The following is a 21,413-nucleotide window of genomic DNA, read 5'->3' as shown; positions in this document are numbered from 1 at the left end:
GCCTCGAAAAAGTTTCCTGTGGAACACTCGCCAGCCGGGGCGGGGGCGGCGGGCGCAGCGGTGGATGTGGGAGGGGGCGTGCAGGCGGGGGAGGCCGCACGGGGCCGGCTAGCAAACCGTTATAGTCCTTCAGCACCTCCCTCGGCCAGTGCTCCCCCCTCCCAGCCCGCCTCCCCGCCGCGCGGCTGCCCACCTGGCGACGTGACGCTGCACCAATCCTCTTCGAGCTGCTCCCGGGGGGGCCCCCCTCCTTGTACCGCCCCCCTCCCCACCCTGAAAGAGGCGCACCCTGCCGGAGCAGACTCTGCGCTCTTGCCCGTGGAGCACCCCTCTAAACTTCTTGGTCTCCAGGACAGACGCTCAGGCTCGTCTCTCGCCTTAGCCAAACTTGCTTTCCCGCCTCTCAAACTCCAACTTCCCTCCACTCCTAACTCTTTCCCTCCACTTTCCTCTGTCTCCCAAGCCACAAACCCCGGTCCCCTGTTCCTTTCCCCGTCCTCTCCCTTTTCAACTTCTTGTCCGATTCCACCTCAGACTACCCGAGCGTGCCTAACTCAGTCGCCCGCTTTCGATCGGCTCGAAGCCATGGCGGGACCTGGGGGTTGGAGGGACAAGGAAGTCACGGATCTGGGCCACTTGCCGGTGAGTAGAGGACGCCCATCGCCTCCGAGGTGCTCTCTTCTGCAGGTTCTGAGCACTGGGGTAGGAGAGGGACATCCGCAAGCTGGGCTAGGACAGGACTTCGACGGGGCCGCGGGTGCGGGAAGGAACCCGAGAGCCGGCTTGCCGAAAAGGCGCCCCCCCAGGCACCCGGGCCACGCCAAACTCATGAAAAGGCGAAGGGACGGGGGTGGGGGAGAGAGAAGAGGTGGAAGTGGTGCGGGCCCTAAACTACGGGACATTTTCTAAATGTGGCCCGTTTTGTCTAGCGGTGCTCGGGTACCTGTTCTTGCGGGGCTCGAGGAGAGGCCAAAGAGCACGACGACGCGTGGCTTCCTGAGAGCACTCTTCCCTGTCACCCCGCCGCCCTGTCTTTTGCTTCTTTTGCCAAAGGAGATGCCCACTCCCGGAGTTACCTTTACCTCTAGGTGACAGCGGGCTAGAAAATTAAAACGTTGGAGTCTCACTTCTCTCACTTTATAATGGCGCTTTCTAAAACCTTATTCTGCCAGGGCACTGTTCCCGATTTAGTATTGCAGGAGGAAAAGCACTCGACGCCGCTTAGGGAAGAAGTGGATTCTGCACACCCCAATTTAAAAAAGAAAATATTGCGCTCACTAACTAACCAGAATTAACTTTTTCTCATGGTTTTCGTTTGTGGATTCTCTTTTTTCTGAATGCCCGGCTTTCCTCCAGAATTGTAATTGATTGGTGAGCTATTATCGCTGTCGTTATTAGTAGACTTATTATTTTAGCAGTGGCGTTTATTTCATTGGCATCTGGTTTCTGGCAGATACTGGATCCCACCCAGCTCCGTTCTTTAAGTTCCCTTTTTAGATTGGCATTTCACTTGCACCCTCTCTTGAATGCAAAGGGCCCCTGGACTCTGAAAGGGAATAAGCATGCACCGTGCTGGAATGATCGCCAGGCAACTATAGTTCAGGGCAGTGGCCTGCTTGCTTTGGGAAAAGCTAAATATTAACCTTGAGGTTATAGGACTATTCAAAGTCGCGGTGCTTTAATTTTATACATATTTGGCATTTAAAGACTGTGTTCTTGATGAAGGCAGGCACCTGTCCTTATCAAAAATGGGGCATTCCACAAGCCTCACCTATATAATTTTACACTAGAATGGTGTAGAGGAGGAAGTGATGCACGTGGGTAACATTTTAGCAAATTGTGCTCAGCCTTACAAAAAAGGAACTTTAATACTGACATGTTGAATTGCATATATTAGCATTTTTGTTATTGATACAGCTTTATAAAATAAATCTACAAACTTTTTAAAAGTTAGATCTTTTTTCACCTAGCATATATGAGATTTCTGGGATGTGAAGGCCTCAATTGGTGGTTTCCTTTCTGAGCAGAATTTTCATATTTCTACTAGGTTTACTCCCAAGTAAAAGTGTAAAACCAACGAATAAAATGTTACCACCCATCTCCAACAGTCTCTATGTAGGGTGGGGGAAAGAGGAAAAAAAGCAAACTAGGGCAAATATGTGAAACCACAAATAAGCAAACTGAAATAACCTTTTTTTTCCCTAAAATTGACTAAAGAGAGGAATGGGAAAGACCTCATAGAAATGATAGAGCAGGGAATTCCAAACCCAAGGGGGAAAAAAAGTTTTATTGCCACAAAAAAATGGGGGGAAATGGCCCAGACTAACTGACCCGGTCATGGCCCTGGGACATAAGAACTTGGTGAGAGCTGAGGAGATAAGGGGAAAGGCTGAAATCTTTACACTGCAGTTCAGTGGGATATTAGTTTTCTGGGGTTTTGTAGGGGTGGAGAAAGATGAGGTTGGTTTTTAATGTAGGAATAGGGAGAAAACAAAATTTCACGAAAGTCTCATTAAGTCCTCAGCTTTGAACAAATTGTTCAATTATGCAGGATTTCATTGTGGAGGTCTTCACCATAGCAAATTATGAATATTTGAAAAAACTATGCCTAATTCTCCCCTCTCCCCAAACATCCAGGTCTAAACCCTAAGAAATCTAGCAGAAGGGTAGTACTCCCTTTAGAATTTCCTTACCGTCTAAATTTTAGAGATGCAAAAAGTTCATGTTGCTTTGGTCACAGATATATTTTAATGATTTGAGATTTCTTTGCATTTGACTTATTTCCTGAGTTTCTGAGGAAGTAAAAGTAAATGAAGAGGTCAAAAGACATCGAAGCTAGCTGTTTGGAAGTTTGCATTTTGATGCAAAGTAGATGATAAAGCAAAGAAATCTGCTTATGGTGGGATCTCTTATGATAATTATCTTCAATATAATTATCCTCATAATATATGAAGGTCAGAAAGTTGGCATCAGTCAACACCAAATATACCAATTTGGCAATAGCCAGATAATGAGGGGAGATTCAGACTTTGGTGTTTCACACTGAGCAAAACATAATCTTGCAGATTTTAAAATAATTAAATATGGGTTTAGTTTAAGATTGATATATTATGTCCTTTGTGGGGCTGACCAGCTAAATGACCACAAGGCAAGGACCCTTGAGAGTGGTCAGCCTTGGCTGTGCAAATTTGGATTTAAAGAAAGTGGTGGAAGGTTATTTGGTATTTTTGTTATTAGATAGATATTATTTTTAAACCTAAAATAGTAAGCAAGAGTGAAAGCTGGGGAAGCAAGGGGGGGGGAGGGAATTGTTTAACCTTTTTTGCATAATGCCTTAAAGTTAGAGACATAAAATAAGAGAGCCAACATAGGAACCAGGAAATGACAGGTCAGCTATATTTAATTAAGAGGTCACTGTAATTTTTTTCTGATTTACTATTGAATAAATATCTCCTACAGGTGACAAAACAAAAAAAGAAAGTACAGAGATTTGTGGTTTGTGCTTCCTTTTTGAAAAGAGAATTGCAAAGCCTTTTCTCTTTATGTGTATCTGGGGGGTGAGTGTTTGTGCACACACATATGTAGTATTATTTTCACCTTGCCTGCCAGCAATACCTGGGTGTATGTGTGTGTCTCCCTCCCCCGCCCTCTCTATATATACATATTAGTGTATATATATACTAATATATATAAAATTATATAAGTATGCCTATGTCACTCAATCCTTGGGACTGGAAACTATTTCTTCATCTCCAAATCTGGCATGTCTTTCACTATGATAGTCCCCTTTGCCTTCTGTGCCCAGTATGGTTATGACATTCCTCATGGCTGTGGCCTTGGTATTTGACACTGCCATGTGTAGTCCTAATCTATATTGGGGTCAGGATTAGACAGGCCTGGAGGACAGTAGTGGCAGAGGTGATCTGAAATAGCACATGATCCAAAAACTATATTTGAATTACATTAGGTTTATATTTAAATATAACTGTCAGCTCTCCCAGTCTTCCACCACCCAGACCGAGCCTGCTTTCCATACTCAGTCATGAGAACCTTCCCACTTTACCAAGTACCTTAGCCCCCTGTTTTGAAGCAGTTTTACCTTCTAGTCCACAAGTATTGAAACTTTCAGCATGTCCTCCATTATGTATTTCAAGCATCACCTCAGCATGACATGGTACTTCAATCTATTTTCTCAGTCTTTTTTCACCCAATTTGTAGAGCAGTGGGTTTTATATTAATGCACAAGAATAATGCACAAGAATCATTTGGGGGATCTTGGGACCCATCTTCAGAAATTCTGATTTCATAATTCCATGGTAGGGACAATGTATCTGTATTTTATTAAGATTATTTTATCCTTAAGTAATCTCTAAACCTAATGTGGGGCTTGAACTTACAACCCCAAGATCAAGAGTTGCATGCTGCTCCAACTGAGCCAGCCAGCTGCCCCAAGTAATCTGTATTTTAAACAAGATTCTCCAGATGATCCTCAAGTAGGGAGAGTCTCTACAGTCCATAGTTTGAGAAACACTGGTCTTGAGGAAGAGATTTTTTCTTTCTAAATTTTCCACTTGAATTGTGAAGCCCATTCTTCCAACTATCTCTGAAACTCACCCTGGCACTTACTGTGTTATATATGTCATTTTCAGGTTTTTCTCTTCATAAACTTTTCATAAAATCTCTATTTCTAATATTTAAAACAAAAAAAGAAAAGCCTCTGCTATTCCTTCTAGGTGCTGTGCAATCTTTTCCCTTCCTTTAGCTGTCTGAATAATGGCTTGTGTTCCCTAGTTCTCTTTCTTTATTGCCCTAAATCTAAAATGTATTGCTACCCATATTGACCACTTATCAGTTCCCTTTTGTTCTTAATTTCTGCTATATTTGGTTCTGTTGATAAGCCTCTGCTTTTGAGTCTCCTCCATGACCAGTAAACACTGCCTTCTAGTGGTTCTTTTTCTTCCTGTTACCCCCCACCCCTATCCTTAATAAAATTGTCCATCAAGGTATTCATTCCTCCCCCGCCTCCTTGAATTCAGAAGACAGAAACAACTCCTGAATATTTTGGGTTTCAGGGAATAACCAGACTAAGACTTTTAAATTGCAGGAGATATTTTAGATACCTAGAAAATATAACAAAGGTGTAAAGTGTTCGCCCAGCATTTTATGGTTCAAAAATGTTTTAAGACTTAGAATTTTTATAATTTCCTTTGAGAAAGGCTTCTATAAAGTAGGGTTTCTTGTTTACTGACCATTTTTAACTAAATAGAACACCAAAGCATATGAAACTGTCAAATAATCTTCAAATTATTGTAGCAGGCATAGATATAAAGACCTTTCCTTTGCTGGTTTTCTTATCTCAGAGTGGCAGGGCAGAGAAGAGGACCAAGTAATTATGGAGACCCCTCTGATGTGGACTTTTTAATTTCACAGATACAAAAAAAAAGATTCTTTTTCAATGTTTCCTTCATTGGGAGCCCAGAATAAACTTTCTCTATCATTCAGTGGAAAGTCTGATATAAGAAATTGGGTAATAGTACCCTACTAATAATTAGCACAGTTCCTCTCCCCTTGTTTCCCAGTCGAAAATCATTTAGTCTTGAAAGATACTAGTGTGGAGATGGGGAACAAAAATATTGCATAAAACTAAGGAAAAAAGTACTCTTAGTAAAGATGAATACTAAATTGAGCTGTCTTTAAGAACAGAAGAAAATTTTTTATAACATTCTTTTTTTAAATGTGACCATGAGGAGAATTACGATGTTTTGGTCATTTGTGAGCAGGAAAACATTTCCAAACAACATTTCCAAACAACAAACAATGAATACAGATAAAATAAGGCCTCCAAGAATTCCACAGGTATTTTATTATCCCTGTCCATTTCTTTGTTTTTTTTTTGTTCTAGTAATTAAATACCTGAGTTCAAATATGAGTAAAGTATTATACTTTTGAAGGCTAGAAGAAGGCTTAAAGACATTTAGGACTTTTGTGCTCAAAGATTCAGAAATATAGTTGTTCATATAATATAGTAATTCTCTAATATGTGGTATTTTATTCAGCTAAAATGTAGCCTTAACTATAAAGAAGAATGGATTACTGATAGGAATCAGCTAACACATTTGATTCTTTTGACATGTGGCCAGAGGTTGTTCCTCCAGAATTAATAATGTCTAATATAAATCCCTTAATAATATCCTTCAAAGAAATATGCTAAAGTGATAAAGTCTTTAGGCCAAACCTTAGCAACTCCTTTGTTGGTTAACTTTTCTTCCATAAATTTTTCAGTGAGTTACAATAATAATGATATGCTTAATATCAAGACCACTGTAACAATTTATTTTTATTTTTCTTAAATTCTCAAAATTATCATTTTAAATAACTTTTATATTTTCATTGGGATTATGTTCCCTGGTTATAATAATAGAGTGCATATTGTGACATTGATGATGACTTTAAGAAAGTAGGCTGCTGTTTCTCTAACAGTGTTCATATCAAATCCAATTGGGATTTTAGGACATTAGAATCTGATTTTTTTCCTATAGAATTTTAAAGCTAGAAAATAGCCTAACACAAAACCTTCATTTTATATGTGTGAAAACTAAGTCCCAGAAAGAGTAAATAACTTCTCCAGAGTCATATAGTTAATTAATAGTAGAGCTGGGGCTAAACCTCCAGTCTCCTGACTCTGTCCAGTTGAATACTTATTGACTGAAGTAATCCCAGAGCTGTGTCATTTTCCTATGACAGTTTTGTTAGATTACACATATGCCCTGACAGTTTTAAGAAATCCATTATTTCATTCATATACATTGCATATCCTCAATAGTTCTTCTGTTTAGCTCACATCTGTCACAATGATAAAAATGTTTCAAACAAGGTTAAACGAAGTTTGTGTTTATAGAATGTGCCTTCTATATAAGGCATGCGAATCTCTAAGGATTTGCCAATGATCCTACCACTTTGTGTATAAACTGGCATCTACTTGTACCTCATTTTGGTTTTGCTAATATAGCAAAATAAGCTGCTAAGCTAAAAGTTTAAGTAGTGATAAAATTCAAGAAACCATGTTTTGTGGTGAATAAGAAAGGGATATCCATAGTAAAGGTAAAGAGGCAAAATGGAAATCTTAGGAATCTGTCCACAGACATGTTTATTTGTCTCCTGTAACGCCACATTCGGGGTTAAGATACAGAAAATATCATCAGGGAATTTGTGCCATGAAAAGGTATTCAGGTAATGCAAAAATTAACTTAAAAATAAACAAACGCCCCAACTGTCTAGTTAAAAAAAAAAAAACCCTGCTGTGTTTTAATGCCAAGCTCTTGCTTTGTTATTCATATATATATATATTTTTTAAGATTTTATTTATTTATTTGACAGAGAAAGAGAGAGAGAGCACAAGGAGGGGGAGTGGCAGGCAGAGGGAGAGGGAGAAGCAGGCTCTCTGCTGAGCAGTGAGCCTGATGTGGGACTCGATCCCAGGACTCTGGGATCATGACCTGAGCAGAAGGCAGACTCTTAACTGACTGAGCCACCCAGGTGCCCTCATATATATACTTTTTAATTTTTAAAGAAAATCTGATTTTATTGACTTATCGTGGTTCAAGACACTGTGCATATTCTTTGGGGGGACACTTTATTTATTTATTGAAGTATAATTAACATACAGTGTTATGTTAGTTCCAGGTGTACAATATGGTGATTCAATAATTCTATACATCACTCAGTGCTCATCACGATAAGTGTACTCTTAATCCCCTTCACCTACTTTACCTATCCCCCCCCCAACATTGGCCTTCTGATAACCATCCGTTTGTTCTCTGTATTTAAGTCTGTTTTTTTGTTTGTCTCTTTTTTTCTTTTTGTTCATTTGTGTTGTTTCTTAAGTTCCATATATGAGTGATATTATATGGTATTTGTCTTTCTCTCTCTGACTTATTTCACTTAGCATGATACTCTCTGGGTCGATCCATCTTGTTGAAAATGGCAAGATCTCATTCTTTTTCATGGCTGAGTAATATGCTCATTGTGTGTGTGTGTGTGTGTGTGTGTGTATCCACACACCACATCTTCTGTTATTCATATTTAGAGGTGATATTTTTTTTTCTCAAGAATTACTGTTATGTAAATGAACTGTCCAGACTTTGTATCCAACATCTCTACTCATCATTGCTGTATGCTAAACTTTCTGCCTGTCTGGTTAGTACTCAAAAATAAATTTGAAAAGAGTGTCAATTCCAAGTAGATAAATATATTTCTATTTCAATAATTGTTCTAATTGCATTATGAATATGCTTCAACTAGACATAATTGTATGCATTTTACAGGTTTGTAATAATTTGTTATACAACTGCTTAATGTTCATGTCATTGTTTCTTTTCCATAAATGACTGTACTCTGTCCAGGAAAATTGTGACATGTTTATTCATTTGGTAAATGACACTTAGGTTCCTCCTGTGGAAATTCTAAGGAAGCAAGGCAGATTGGAGATACAATTATAGATAGTTGAATACTTGCCTACTTTTCCAAGAAGATTGACAATTTTTGTTCTACATTTTTGCAGGATCCAACTGGAATATTCTCACTGGATAAAACCATTGGCCTTGGTACTTATGGCAGGATCTATTTGGTAAGTGGAGTTAGATTATGTATTGGTTCTTCATTTTCTAATAACAACGATTGCAAGTGAAAACCCTACATTGCAGAACAAATAATGACAAAAACATTTCACTCTGAGAGATAAATCAAATTAGGATAGCTCAGTGATATCTGTGAGAAATTATTACAGAAGAAATGGATTGGAAATCTATAGTGAACCAACAGACCAAACATAAGATCTAAAAATTATTAGCAGAAAATTAATAAAATAATCAACAGAAAAGGGAATTAATTCAATTAAGATATACCTAAATAAAAATATCATTTGTTTTATGTTATACATCCATACCATTCAAATTACATTCAACTTTTAAACTGAATTTTACAAAAATGAACATTTCCACAACATTTTATATCATACTGTGTGTATGTGTGTGCACATGTGTGTGACAGAGTTAGCCAAATAATCTAACAAGAAAAACTCTGCATTTATTTAATGATTATTTATTACACACAAAGTATGTGCTGAGCACTGTCATAGTCTCTGGAGATAAAGTGATGACCAAAACAGATGATCTCTGTTCTTCCAGGGCTTATGGTCTAGAAATGTGTAAGTGATTAAATGTGTGTATGTGTTTGGGAAGGACTGGGAGAGGCACATATACTATATATGTAAGCATACACATAACTGTATATTTGCAGCTATAATATATCCCTTGTGTGGTTGTTGAGGACAATGTTGATGCATTCTAGGTAAAGCAGGGATACTGTTGAGGGCTGGCTTGGAGACAGGGTTACTTTAAAGGCCCTATCACCTTCATCACCTTCCCCCACTCTCTAGTATGGGGATTAGACATTTTCTGTCTTTTATGAGGTTCTGTACAAATGCAGTGTTCCTTTTCCCCAAGCCTGTCCCTCAAAAACCAAATCAGTCTCTCTAGGCTGATCTTTACTGTAGACTAACCACAGGTCCTCTACACTGGGTTGTATAGAGGTGTCCCGGTATAGGTCCAGTGGAAGGGGCTTCTCTCTAGTTTAGACAAGGTTGCCCTCTGCTTGCCAAGCCTTGTACCTTTAGGTTGCATCTGCCTAGAAGGGGCTTTAAAAAAAAATTCATGTACCTAAGTTGGGGTAGGGGAGATCTTGAAAATTTGCACAAAAGTACCTGTAGCACCAAAGCTGAGTAGTAAACGTAGCACTGTGGAAGGTTCCTAAAAGCAGAAAGAACCTGTGAGTATAGGCAACAGAGAGAATGCCAATATTCATGACACTTTTTAATTGTTTTGGGGGGGGGTACTATTTATTTTTTTATTTTATTATGTTATGTTAATGACCATACATGACATCATTAGTTTTTGATGTAGTGTTCCATGATCCATTGTTTTCATAGAACACCCAGTGCTCCATGCAGCACGTGCCCTCTTTAATACCCATCGCCAGGCTAACCCATCTCCCCACCCGCCTCCCCTCTAAAACCCTCAGTTTGTTTCTCAGAGTCCATAGTCTCTCATGGTTCGTCTCCCACTCCGATTTCCCCCCCTTCATTCTTCCCCTCCTGCTACCTTCTTCTTTTTTTAACGTATAATGTATTATTTGTTTCAGAGGTACAGGTCTGTGATTCAACAGTCTTACAGAATTCACAGCGCTCACCATAGCCATGACACTTTTTTAAAACCATTTTGATTTTACATTTTAACAGAATCAATAAGCTGTAGACAGTGATGTGATACAAATGCAAATATGTTGTTTATGCTACCTCATGTGCGTTTCAGGCTTAATAATTAGTTAACAATTGTGTGATGTAGGTGAATTTTGCTACCATATACATAGATACGTACGCCTACATACATAGAAGTTCTTCTTCACTTCTTTGTTATATTTACAATCTCTATGACTTCATACCCATTTTAAATCCTGAGGAGTGTGTGTGTGTGTGTGTGCGCTTAAGTGTGCGTGTGTGCTTCTGTATTTTTTATTTGAAGGAATACAGCTCGCTCCATCACCAGATTTTAGGAATAAAAACAGTCATATGAGGTAAAAAGTAAAGGTAAGGTTAGATAACACAAAAAGATGGTTTCTCATCGTCAGTCATCAGAACTGTGGTGCCATAAAAAGAAGAAAAGTCAAGAGGGTAAAAGGTGAGTTGTGCATGGTAATTCCTTTTTTTTAAACTAGGGTTTATTGAGGTATAGTTTACATTTGATAAAATTTGCCCTTTTAAATATACAATTCTATGAGTTTGGACTAGTCATGTAATCATTTAGTCATGTAACTATCACCACAATCAAAAATTTTCCAACATACATTTTAAAATACACAGTGTAGTATACTTCAAATAGTATTCTTCAAGTAATACTTCACTGTGTGCTGACCCAGCTTGTGTACTATGGTTATATTTGTTATATATTTTATCTTTATGTGTGATATAAACCCACAATACTATTACTTTGTTCCCTATACTCGATACTATTACTTTTTATTTAGTTAATTATCTTTTAGAGCAATTAAAAAGAAGAAAAAATTATTTTTTATTCATTTGAATCCATTCCTGGAATTTTAGTTTCTTTGGGCAAATCCAAGTTTCTATACTTCTTAAGCCTGAAGAATTTTCTGTAATGTTACATATAGTGCAGGGCTTCTGGTAATGAATTCTCTGCCTCGGTTTGTGTAAAAATCCCTCATTTCTTCATTTTTGAAATATATTTACACTGGATATAGAATTTTATATTGATACTTTATATTTTTCTTTCAGCACTTTAAAAATACCACTCTTTTGTCTTCTGGCTTGCATAGTTTCTGAAGTCTACTGTCATTCCTATCTTTGCTCCTTTGTATTTTTCTTCTTACTGATTTTAAGACTTTTCTCTTTAACTTTATTTTTTAGCCATTTAAATATGAAATGTCTAGGGTTTTTGTTTTGTTTTGTGTGTGTGTGTGTGTGTGTGTGTCTTTGGTGGGCTATTTATCATCCTTGGGGTTCTCTGAACTTGGATATGTAATTTGACATATTTTATTTTGGGTGGGAAATTCTTGACCTTTATCTCTTCAATTTTTTTTTTTGTTTTTGCTTTGTTCTCTTTCTTCTCCTTGTGGGAAACCGATTTTATATTTGTTAGGCCATTTGATATTAACTCACAGCTCTTGGATTCTCTATTCTGTTTCTTATGTGTGTGTGTATGTGTTCATATGTTTATTTGCTTTTATTCTCTTTCCTCTTTGTGTTTCACTTTGGATCCATTATTTCCTATCTTCAGTTTTACTGAGTCCTTTCTCAACTTTTTTGAGCCAACTGATGAGACTGTCAAAGGCATTTTTTAGCTCCTTTACTGTTTTTCATTTCTAGCATTTTCACTTGACTTTTATAGTTAACATCACTGCTGAAATCTCCACTTGTTCATGCATGTTTTCCATATGTTTCACTAAAACCCTTCATGTATCAATTATAGTTGTGTTATATTTTCTGTCTCATACTTTAATATCCAAATCATCTCTAAGGCTGGTTATATTGATTGCTTTGTCTCTTGAGAGTGAGCTTTTTTTTTTTTTTGCTTGATTATTTGTTTCTCAAAATGTTTGTTTGAATGCCAGACATTGCTGGTAGAACAGTAGAGATTGAAGTAAATAGTATTCATGCCTTGAAATAGGCACTCTTCTTCTCCTAGGTCATTAATATGGGAGGTTGAGTCAATCTAATAAGATGAGCTATGTTTGGGTTATGTTGTTGCTATGGTTACCCTCAGTTCATCACCAGTTTCAAGTTCCTCTGTTACCATGTGCTTAGCATGGTGGTGGCGTTCTCCATTTTCCTGCTCTACCCTCAGCTTTGGACCTCCCCTGTGCATCTGTGCTTCAAAGAGATTCTTCATGCTCCTGTGCCTCCCTAATGGTATCCTGGTATTGCTTCTTATTAAGTGCTTGTTAGTCTGGGACAGGGAGGAGTTCTCTGTTTTCTTTCTGGTGTGGGACAGGGAGGAGTTCTCTGTTTTCTTGATTCAACCTCAGCCTTAAGCAGATCCTGTGCCTCTGGGTCATGGAAGTGGGACTTTCTTAGTTATTCTTTCCCTCTGCTAGTGGTAGGATATTTCTTAATGGCCTGGGCCCAGGACTAATTCCTGCCCCTTCCCAGAAGTAGAGGAATTATTATTATTATTTTTTTTACATTTCCCCAGCTGCAGTAGGTCTTCCTCTATGCCCTGCGGGGAACAGTTTGCTGCCTTTCCCTTAAAGCTCAGGGCTCTTATTCTTTAGGGAGAAAAGAATTGGACATGGTTTCATGCTTTTCCTACTGCAATGGCTTCTGCTCTCTACTAGGTCAATACTGTAAATCCATGGAGAAAAGCCTGTGAGTGTGTATAAATTCCTCTTATATCTATGGCTGGCTCCCAAGGGTATTGTACTCTCACGCTAGCCCATACCTGGCCTTTAGCAGTTCTTTAAAAATTTAGCTGAATTCTTTATACCACCTTCTTTGATGACCTTGCCTTTCCCCTGCAGCCACAGGTAAGCCTGTGCTCATGTTCCATCTCTCCTTGCAGATGTTTATCTTTCTTCAGACATCAGGCTAGGTGGTTGCCTTGAGACCTCTCTCTGGGTTCAGTAAAAGTTATGATTTTGTAGATTATTCAGCTTTTTCTGTTGCTAGGGTAGGGGTGACACTCTTTCCAGCTTTCCACATTCTCATCGGGAGCCAGAAGTCCATGTCAATTCCTTTTAACTGAATCTTCATGAAACACCTACCATATGCTAGGTCCTGTACACATTTGTAATTCCTAAGAATTTTTTTTTGTATTATCATATACTTTTTTTATTATGTTATGTTAATCACCATACATTACATCATTAGTTTTTGATGTAGTGTTCCATGATTCATTGTTTGCGTATAACATTTTATATGTACCTATTCAGATCCAGAGATAGAGAACACTTTCCACCATCACATCTTCAAAGCAGAAAGCTCTGTGTTACAGAAGATAGATGATTACAGATGCTTTACTTACATTAGACATATTTTCCTTTGCCACTCATTGATGTGACCTCTTTTTCTCTACCTCAAATTAATTTCCTTATGTAAAAAGTCTTGGGATGGTGTTACTGTAAGTCAATACCTCCTTCATGGAAAATAATCTTGAGTATATAGAAAATGCTTTTAAAATATTCATACTTTTTATGCCAATAATTCCACTTTTGGAAATCTATGATAAACACCGAAAATGTAGAAAAAGCATAAAGATTTATTTTAGCAGAAAAGTAGCAGAAAAGGGTTTCCTTTGGAACCAGGCAGACCTGATTCAGTATTTACTTGGCCATTAATTGGCTATGACCTTAAGCAAGTCACTTAACCTCTGAGTATACATTCCCTTATTTATAAAATGGAACTAATAACACCTTATGAGATTTGATAAAATTTAAAAACAGTGTATTACTGTTGCTATTATTTGTGAAAAGACAAATTCGGCAAAATCCTAAATAGTAAAAAATAAGATGAAATAAATACCTACTCAGTCAATTTCATTGCTCTGAAAATCAATGTTTATGAAGATATCTAGCAGCATAGAACTATCTTTAATATGTTAAGCAAAGTATTCCATATTATTATATGTACACTCTGATTACAGCTATGTTTAAAAAACATGCATGTGAAAAATGGTAAATTAAATAGCTAGAATAGTGAGATAATGCATGTAATTTTCTATTTCATATTTTTTCTATTCTGTATTTCTAATGTTTGTAATGTTATATTATTTAGGTAAAGAACATACATATTTGTATATATATATTAAATATATACATGTGTATGTATGTATTAGACAGTAACAAATGCTGTATAAATACCCTGTACAACAAAATGGAAGCATGATACCATTCAAAATTAGTGTCAGAGTGACTCATAGAGTCCTTTGCTTTTTCAGTGCTGCCAACCACATCCCCTGCTGGTGTTTGTTTTGGTTAAGGTCTCTCCAATGTCTTCCAGCTTGTTTCCAAGGCCTTGTTCTCTGGCAGGTTTCCAGCTGTCTGCTGAGGTCTGTGCACATTGAAATGAAGGCTGAGTTGCACACTCCACATTGTAACTCTTTTACTTTCCTGCTTTTTCTTCTAATTAGATGCCTATCTTTCTACACTCTCCCACCTCCTGCCAGTATAAACCTCACTTAAAATAGTGGGTTTTATTTTTCATTCTCTTTTTCAGGAGAAAGTACTGTTCTTCCTTTTTCCCCCTAGTAGAGTCATAAAATATAGTTTTCTCTTCACCTTTTGCTGCTAGTCTCATAGCTTATGAGTTGTCACTTGATGTAGAGGAATATTTAGATTTTTCCCATGTGAGACCATATTAATAAAAAGAAGGTAGGTTAGAACTTGTTTTTTAAAGGTACTATTAGAAAATTAAACAATTTCCCAAAGAGCAATGTACACAGAGAGACCACAGTTATTTTATGAAATATTAAGAAGGAGATCAAGAACCTTTAGGGTAGCATAGTGAGTGGCAAACTGACTCTTCCGCTAACTGGCACTATACATATAACTTGACTTTTCTGGGCTGATTTCCTCAACTATAAAATAAATGTGTTAGACTAGATAATCTCAAGGGTTTCTTGTGGCTTTTTGACAATACACTTAGCATAGTGCCTAGAACTCAATAAAATGAAAACTATTCTTATTCTCACTGTTATCAGCATACTTGTAACTGTCTTATATCCCCTTCACCATCTTGCAAAATAGAAGTTGCTTATTGGCTGTTAGTTGAAGTAGTTCCTCATTTCACCAAATAAAATGATTGTCATTTTTTTCCTATTCTTTCCTCTACCATTTGATAAAAAGACGTCATATTTTAGCTCAGTAATTACTATAGTAGCAATGAAAAGATTAAACTGGGTAGCAGGTGTATTGGGAAGGTAGGGTATTTCATTATATGTTACTGTTAACTAACACCATTTTGTTAAGCAGAATACTACTAGTAGGGCAAGACAAATAACTGAATCTCCAAAATGAACCATTTTGCCTTGAGCTTCATGAAGTCTTTACTGCACCTTTAATCTCAATCATCTGTTCCCATGTTGCCATTTGCAGGTGGTGAGGGCAGAAAAGGCAGTAGGAAAAGGTTTAAGGCAACCATTTCAAGCAAAGGAAAAATTTACCTGAAATAGGGTAAACCTCTATAATTGGGTCTAGAGCTTAATTGTCACATGTGCCTGGTACTTAACTGGAATGAAATTAATGCTGGCAGAAGGAAGGGACTGCCCCAAATATCTTATTGTCCTAAAACTTAAAAATATACCCTGGGTATCAGTAAACATTTATCCTTGAGAGAGAGTAGAAGAGTCATCTGCCCCTTGGTAGTCAGCAGATTAAGTCAGATGCATGAAAGTGTGGCATTACAATCACAAGCAAATTCCTGAATTGCTTGCACTCTGGAAGTACACTGTTGAATAAGGAAATTTCCTTTCAAAACACTGTCAAATGTATCACTCTTAGATTCGTTTTTTTAAATCACTGCTTGACACATTACTTTTACTTGGAAATCTCACCAGACAGGTCAGATTTAGGTTTATTAATTACATTTTCTGGATTTGAAGTTGGAGCAGGGAATGGGAACAGAAAGGCAGGAAAGAAATGTCCTGAAAGTTGATGACATACAATTTATGATATTTTAAATTAAGTTTCAGAAACATGGTGCTGACATTTGGGTTGCCTGGCCACTAGGCCTATTGGATAGGGGTTTGAGTATTTTTCCTTTTAGGCTGAAATTATACTGTTTATTTGCCTACCAAATGTCTAGCACTGTGAATGCTTTCTTTTTAGGTAGGAAAGTTTCCTCACATCCTTGCCATTTTGCAAATATAGCTCAATTAAGTCAGCCAACAAATATTGCTTGAGCGCCCATAAAGTGCATAACACTGTGCATTTTATTATACATTGCAAGCCTCAGAAGCAGGAGCTGAAGCTGAAGCTGACTTGAGGCTACAGGCTTACTAGGTTGTGGTTCCTTTCTAGTGCAGTACCATAAGTCCAGAGCTCTCTCTTGGTTCTGCCTTTTTCTTGTGGCATTGCCTCCTAAGGATAATATGCCTCAAAAGTGGGGCTAGGCCTTTTTAAACTAAGCCTCCTGCTGTTCTACATAGGAAATATTAAATTTATCCCTTAAATAAAAACATTGCTTTGAATGTTCAAAATTTTCCATAATAAAAAAAAATTTAAATTCATCTGATGCCTACTATGTCCCAAGCACTGTCTTAGTCACTAGGGGCTAGTTAGAATGATCAGAAAACATTGGGGGGGGGGCTTATATTTGATTTAGTTTTAGGAGACATAAGGAAGGAGGTTATTTTCCCTATAATTGTGGCCTCTACATTTGAGGAGGGAGTGATATATAACAGGAAGGAAAGGGAGAGGTAGGGTGAGATTGGGCAAAAGGAGGGAGGAATTAGGGATGTCAGTTTTTTTGTTTTGTTGTTCCCTGAGTGTAGAAAATATAATGAAGCTTCTAACTAAGACTCCAAGAAACACTTTTTTTTTTTCAATAAGAGAATTGAGGTTGAATATTTGTAATGGGAGTGAAAAGAACTAATACAGGCTAAGTAAATTGAGACTCAGGGGACCAAATTAGTGGAAGGTACTGAGGTTTAAAGGCCTTGGGGAAAAAATGGAATATTTCTATCTTGACCATGACATCTCTCCGGCTGTGGAATATAACCTAGGCTCTGAGTTGTAGGCTTGTCTTTTTCTTTTTGTTTTATACCAAAATTTACTTCTGCCTCCTGATAAATCTTGAGGGATGAAGAAGCAATAGCATCATAGGTCCAAAAGGTGAAAGTAAGAGTTATATGTGGCATTTGTGCTCTTAGGAGGCCACAGTTAATTTTTTCACAACTATTCTAATCTGTTTAATAAGTTCACAGATACACATGGTGAGAAATTCAAATTCTATATTTGGTGTGTTGTGGTAATGCAAAAGTTATGATCTCATATCTTTGATTTCTAATTAAGTTGATTTTACAAAGTTGTTCTAGGGATAGAAAAGACAAATTCAAATGTGTGGAGACAAATATGTATTTCTAAACAAAATCCAAGACAAGTAAACTATAGCATTGTGTCTTTGGTCAATTAGATAAGAGCATCCCAATTATAAAAATTTTTATAAAATGTAAGTATAAATCTCTGGGGGAAATAATACAGTTACTTAAAAACAGATATACAAAATTGCACAATTGATGCTTAGTTTATACACTTAAAGCTCTTTCTAATTTATGAGTCCTAGGAAAATTTATGTGGACAAGCTTTATAAACCATTTTATTTTTTAAGACTTCTTTATTTATTTCAGAGAGAGAGAGAGAGAGAGCATGAGCAGGAGGGGCAGAAAAAGAGGGAGATAGAATCTTAAGCAAACTCCACGCTGAGTGCAGAACCCCACACGGGGCTCAATCTCATGACCCTGAGATAATGACCTGAGCCATGGAGCCCCACACAGGGCTCAATTTCACGACCCTGAGGTCATGACCTGAGCTGAAACCAAGAGTCAGGTGCTTAACCAGCTGCACCACCCAGACACACTTTTATAAACCATTTTAAAGAGAGATGGAAGTGAGTGGGAACAGTGGTAGAAACATTAATGTACTCTGTGTCTAATACACTAAAAATTTAGTTTTGTTTTATTTTGCATATACATATACATATATATTTATATATACTATATATGTAGAGGTATGTACATATGTACATATATGTATACACAGACATATATACAAATACATGTATGCACACAATATACTATATCTTTGTATGTATATATAAGTTATACTACATAGAATATAAATTATATATATCAATATGTGGATAAATAGATAGGATTGTGGTCAGATTCTCAGTAAATTCAGTAAAGGTGGTTGAAGAATCAAGAGTTCTTGCTTTCCTTGATCCGCTATTATCTGATCACTAAAAAATAGTTAGGTTACCACTACGTTTTATGAAAGAGACACTTTAGAAAATAGCATTTAGGCAGTTCTAACTCTTGAAATAAGAAAGAGTCCTAACTTTGTTTTAAGAATTTCCAACATCCTACCAAAATTGTGTATCTGTGTCTAAGGTAGTTTTGTGAGTGATGCTAAAATTGCATTTAGAAATGAATGTGCCATGGTAGCTCTCTGGAGGTGTCAAAGAAAAAGTGGAAGCTCTTACATTTTTATGTTGCTGGGACTATACTGAAGGCAGGTTCTTACAAAGAGGTCTATGAGTAAAATTGTGCTAAAATATCAAAGAATATCAGAATGTATAAGCAGTTTTTTAACCTGCAGTCTTATTTTTTCCCTGCTCAGCTACACCCAGGTTATAACAAAATTCGCCTCCACCAGAGCATAGAGAAAGAGAGGAAAAATTAGGTATACATTGTGTGTCATTTCAGTTGGAGAAAGAATGATATAGAGGTAGTTTATGTGTAATTTGTGTTGGAAAAATAGGAAAGCTCCTTTTAGGTATGTCATTTATAGGCAGAGTCCCTTTATGAATAGGGAAAGGAGGTTGGATTATTCAGGGTCCCCTGAGGGAAAAGAAGATTGATTATATTCTAAGCACTGCCAGTAACATTTTGTATAAATCATTAACTCTGAAGAGAAACAAAACAAAACAAAACAAAAACACCACCATAATCAAAAAGAACAAGTTTAAGAGTTCTCATAGAAGGATAGCTTTTTTTTGGCTCTGAGAAAAAAATAAAATTAAATAAAAGTAGTCGGTATACAAATTGGATGAGGAAGGAGAAAGATGGAGAATGAAATTTTAGTCACTTTAGAGAGAGTGAGCTTAATGTCCTAAAAGTGGATAACATTTATTGAATGCTTACATTATTCCTAGTGTTTAATTTGCATTCTATCATTTATATTTCCTAAGAGGGTTATGACATGGGCACCATTGTTATCATCATCCTCCCACCTTATAAACTGAGGATCCAAGAACTTGAGTTACTAAACAAGTTCACAAAGCAAGTAAGTTGCAAAGTCAGGAGTAAAACCAAAATTTGTCTGGCTCTTAGGTTTGTGCTCTTTACTATATTATATTCACCTCAGCATATACAAGCCAGAGTCAAAAAGCATTCAACTAGATCAGCCAGTTGAAAAAAAATATCTGCCCAAGTATAAGAGTATATAGGAACCTGGTCAGCTGAGGTCAGTTATGAAGACTTTTCATGATGTGTCCCTCAGCATATTTGTTTCCTTCATGACAAGCACTAAGACACACTCAAGTCCGAGGAACTTTTTCTAGGATTTAGAATTTCAGAAGTGGACAGGAACAAATCAGATGGCCTTTGAAGGACACTTGAAGCTCATGACTAAATTCCTACTCAGACTCTTGAAAGCCCTAGGAAAGCAGAGATTGCTTGCTGTCACTTCTTTATTCTTTTCTAGTGAGCAGGGGTCTGTCTCCAGGGCCAGAGGCTTTATGCCTCAATTACTGCTCTTAATGGGAGCCCCAGAGAAGAGAAAGACAACAAAGGATAATTGAAAGTTAGTGCCTCTCAAAGATAAAACAGAACTTCAGCATCTCCTTTGTGGATGATTGGTTTCTGATTGGTAGGGATATTAAAAATTAACAAATTTTAAAAGTTTGGGTATTTTCTAACAGATGCATTTCTAGGAACATGGGTGAAAATTAGATAGATATAATTTAGGATAGGAACGTGGGTGAAAACTATATATATACATATTTATAAATTATATTATTTATAATATATATATATAATATATATATATATATATAAAATTTAGGGTACCCTTGTATGTTCCCTGCCTAACAATAGAATTTTTCCCAGAGTCTATGCTGGAATAAATTACATGTAGGGGCTAAGTGGCTATAGCTTGAAAGGTTAGAGGCTGGCAGAAGAAGAGAATTGAGCAGGTGGATGGTGGCAGATTTAGCACTGAGGTGAGGAAATGTATATACCAGGTGTGCTGCTTAAGTAAAATTCTCCGTACATCGTCCCATCAAATGGGCATACAGGTTTCAACAGAACTTACATCTTGAGGCTTTCCTGTGGTTAACCTCTACAAGAATTTTGCAAGCTGCCAAGTTCCTCCCACTTTGTCACAAAATAAAGTGTTGGAATGATAGCAGAAAACCAGCTACAAGTCTTGGAGTGAATGCTTAAGAATTTATTAGTCTTTAAAACTAGTTTGCAAATTTCTTCAGCAACAGACAGGAACTTTTTAATTTTGGCTATACCTCCAGAGCACCTAGTAAAGTGCCTTGCACATAGTAGGCACAAGGGCATAAGGGATATATGATAAGCAAAATTTGCAATGTAGATGTAGTATGTTTTCTATTGCCTACACTCATTTTCTCCATTTATTATCAGTGTTGTCATCATACAAGCAGGTATTATGAAAAAATTAGATGTCTCCAGAAAATCTATGTTCATCACCTTTGTAATCCCTTTGAAACTAGCAGAATACATATGGGTGCTTGGCACAATTTCTTGTGGGATGTGTACAAAAGTGACCCCCTCCCAAATGACATATTTTAACAGGCGCTCTCTGCAAATGTGCCTTGATGGAAAGAATTGACTAATGACACCCTGCTAAGCCAATGTTGGAGACAGGTTGTCCTTTCAAAATTATACCACCTAAGTAACTTTCTACCCTGACGAAAAAAAAAAAAAAAGGTGTCACTGTGTAGAGATAAATATTTCCAAAGGATGGAAATATTAGCCTTACTTTTTTTTTTTTTAAAGATTTTATTTATTTATTTGACAGAGAGAGAGATAGCGAGAGCAGGAACACAAGCAGGGGGAGTGGGAGAGGGAGAAGCAGGCTTCCTGCCGAGCAGAGAGCCC

General features: G+C 37.2%; 1 protein-coding gene across 1 annotated transcript in view; it reads left to right on the top strand.

Moving 5' to 3' along the window:
• Window positions 1–308: 308 nt before the first annotated feature.
• The window catches only part of NRK (Nik related kinase), a 101,996-nt gene continuing 80,891 nt past the window's right edge, over window positions 309–21,413 (top strand). Inside the window, exons 1-2 of the mRNA XM_081809316.1 lie at window positions 309–642; window positions 8,561–8,626. Of these exons, the coding sequence (XP_081665442.1) occupies window positions 586–642; window positions 8,561–8,626 (123 nt within the window). The 5' untranslated portion in view covers window positions 309–585. The remainder of the gene's footprint in view (window positions 643–8,560; window positions 8,627–21,413) is intronic.

The sequence above is a fragment of the Leptonychotes weddellii genome, chromosome X (assembly GCF_054177405.1).
Source record: "Leptonychotes weddellii isolate Sample4059 chromosome X, ASM5417740v2, whole genome shotgun sequence".
Lineage (NCBI taxonomy): Eukaryota > Metazoa > Chordata > Mammalia > Carnivora > Phocidae > Leptonychotes > Leptonychotes weddellii.
The sequence above is the reverse complement of the archived record's forward strand: the minus strand, read 5'-3'. Positions and strand labels throughout refer to the sequence as shown.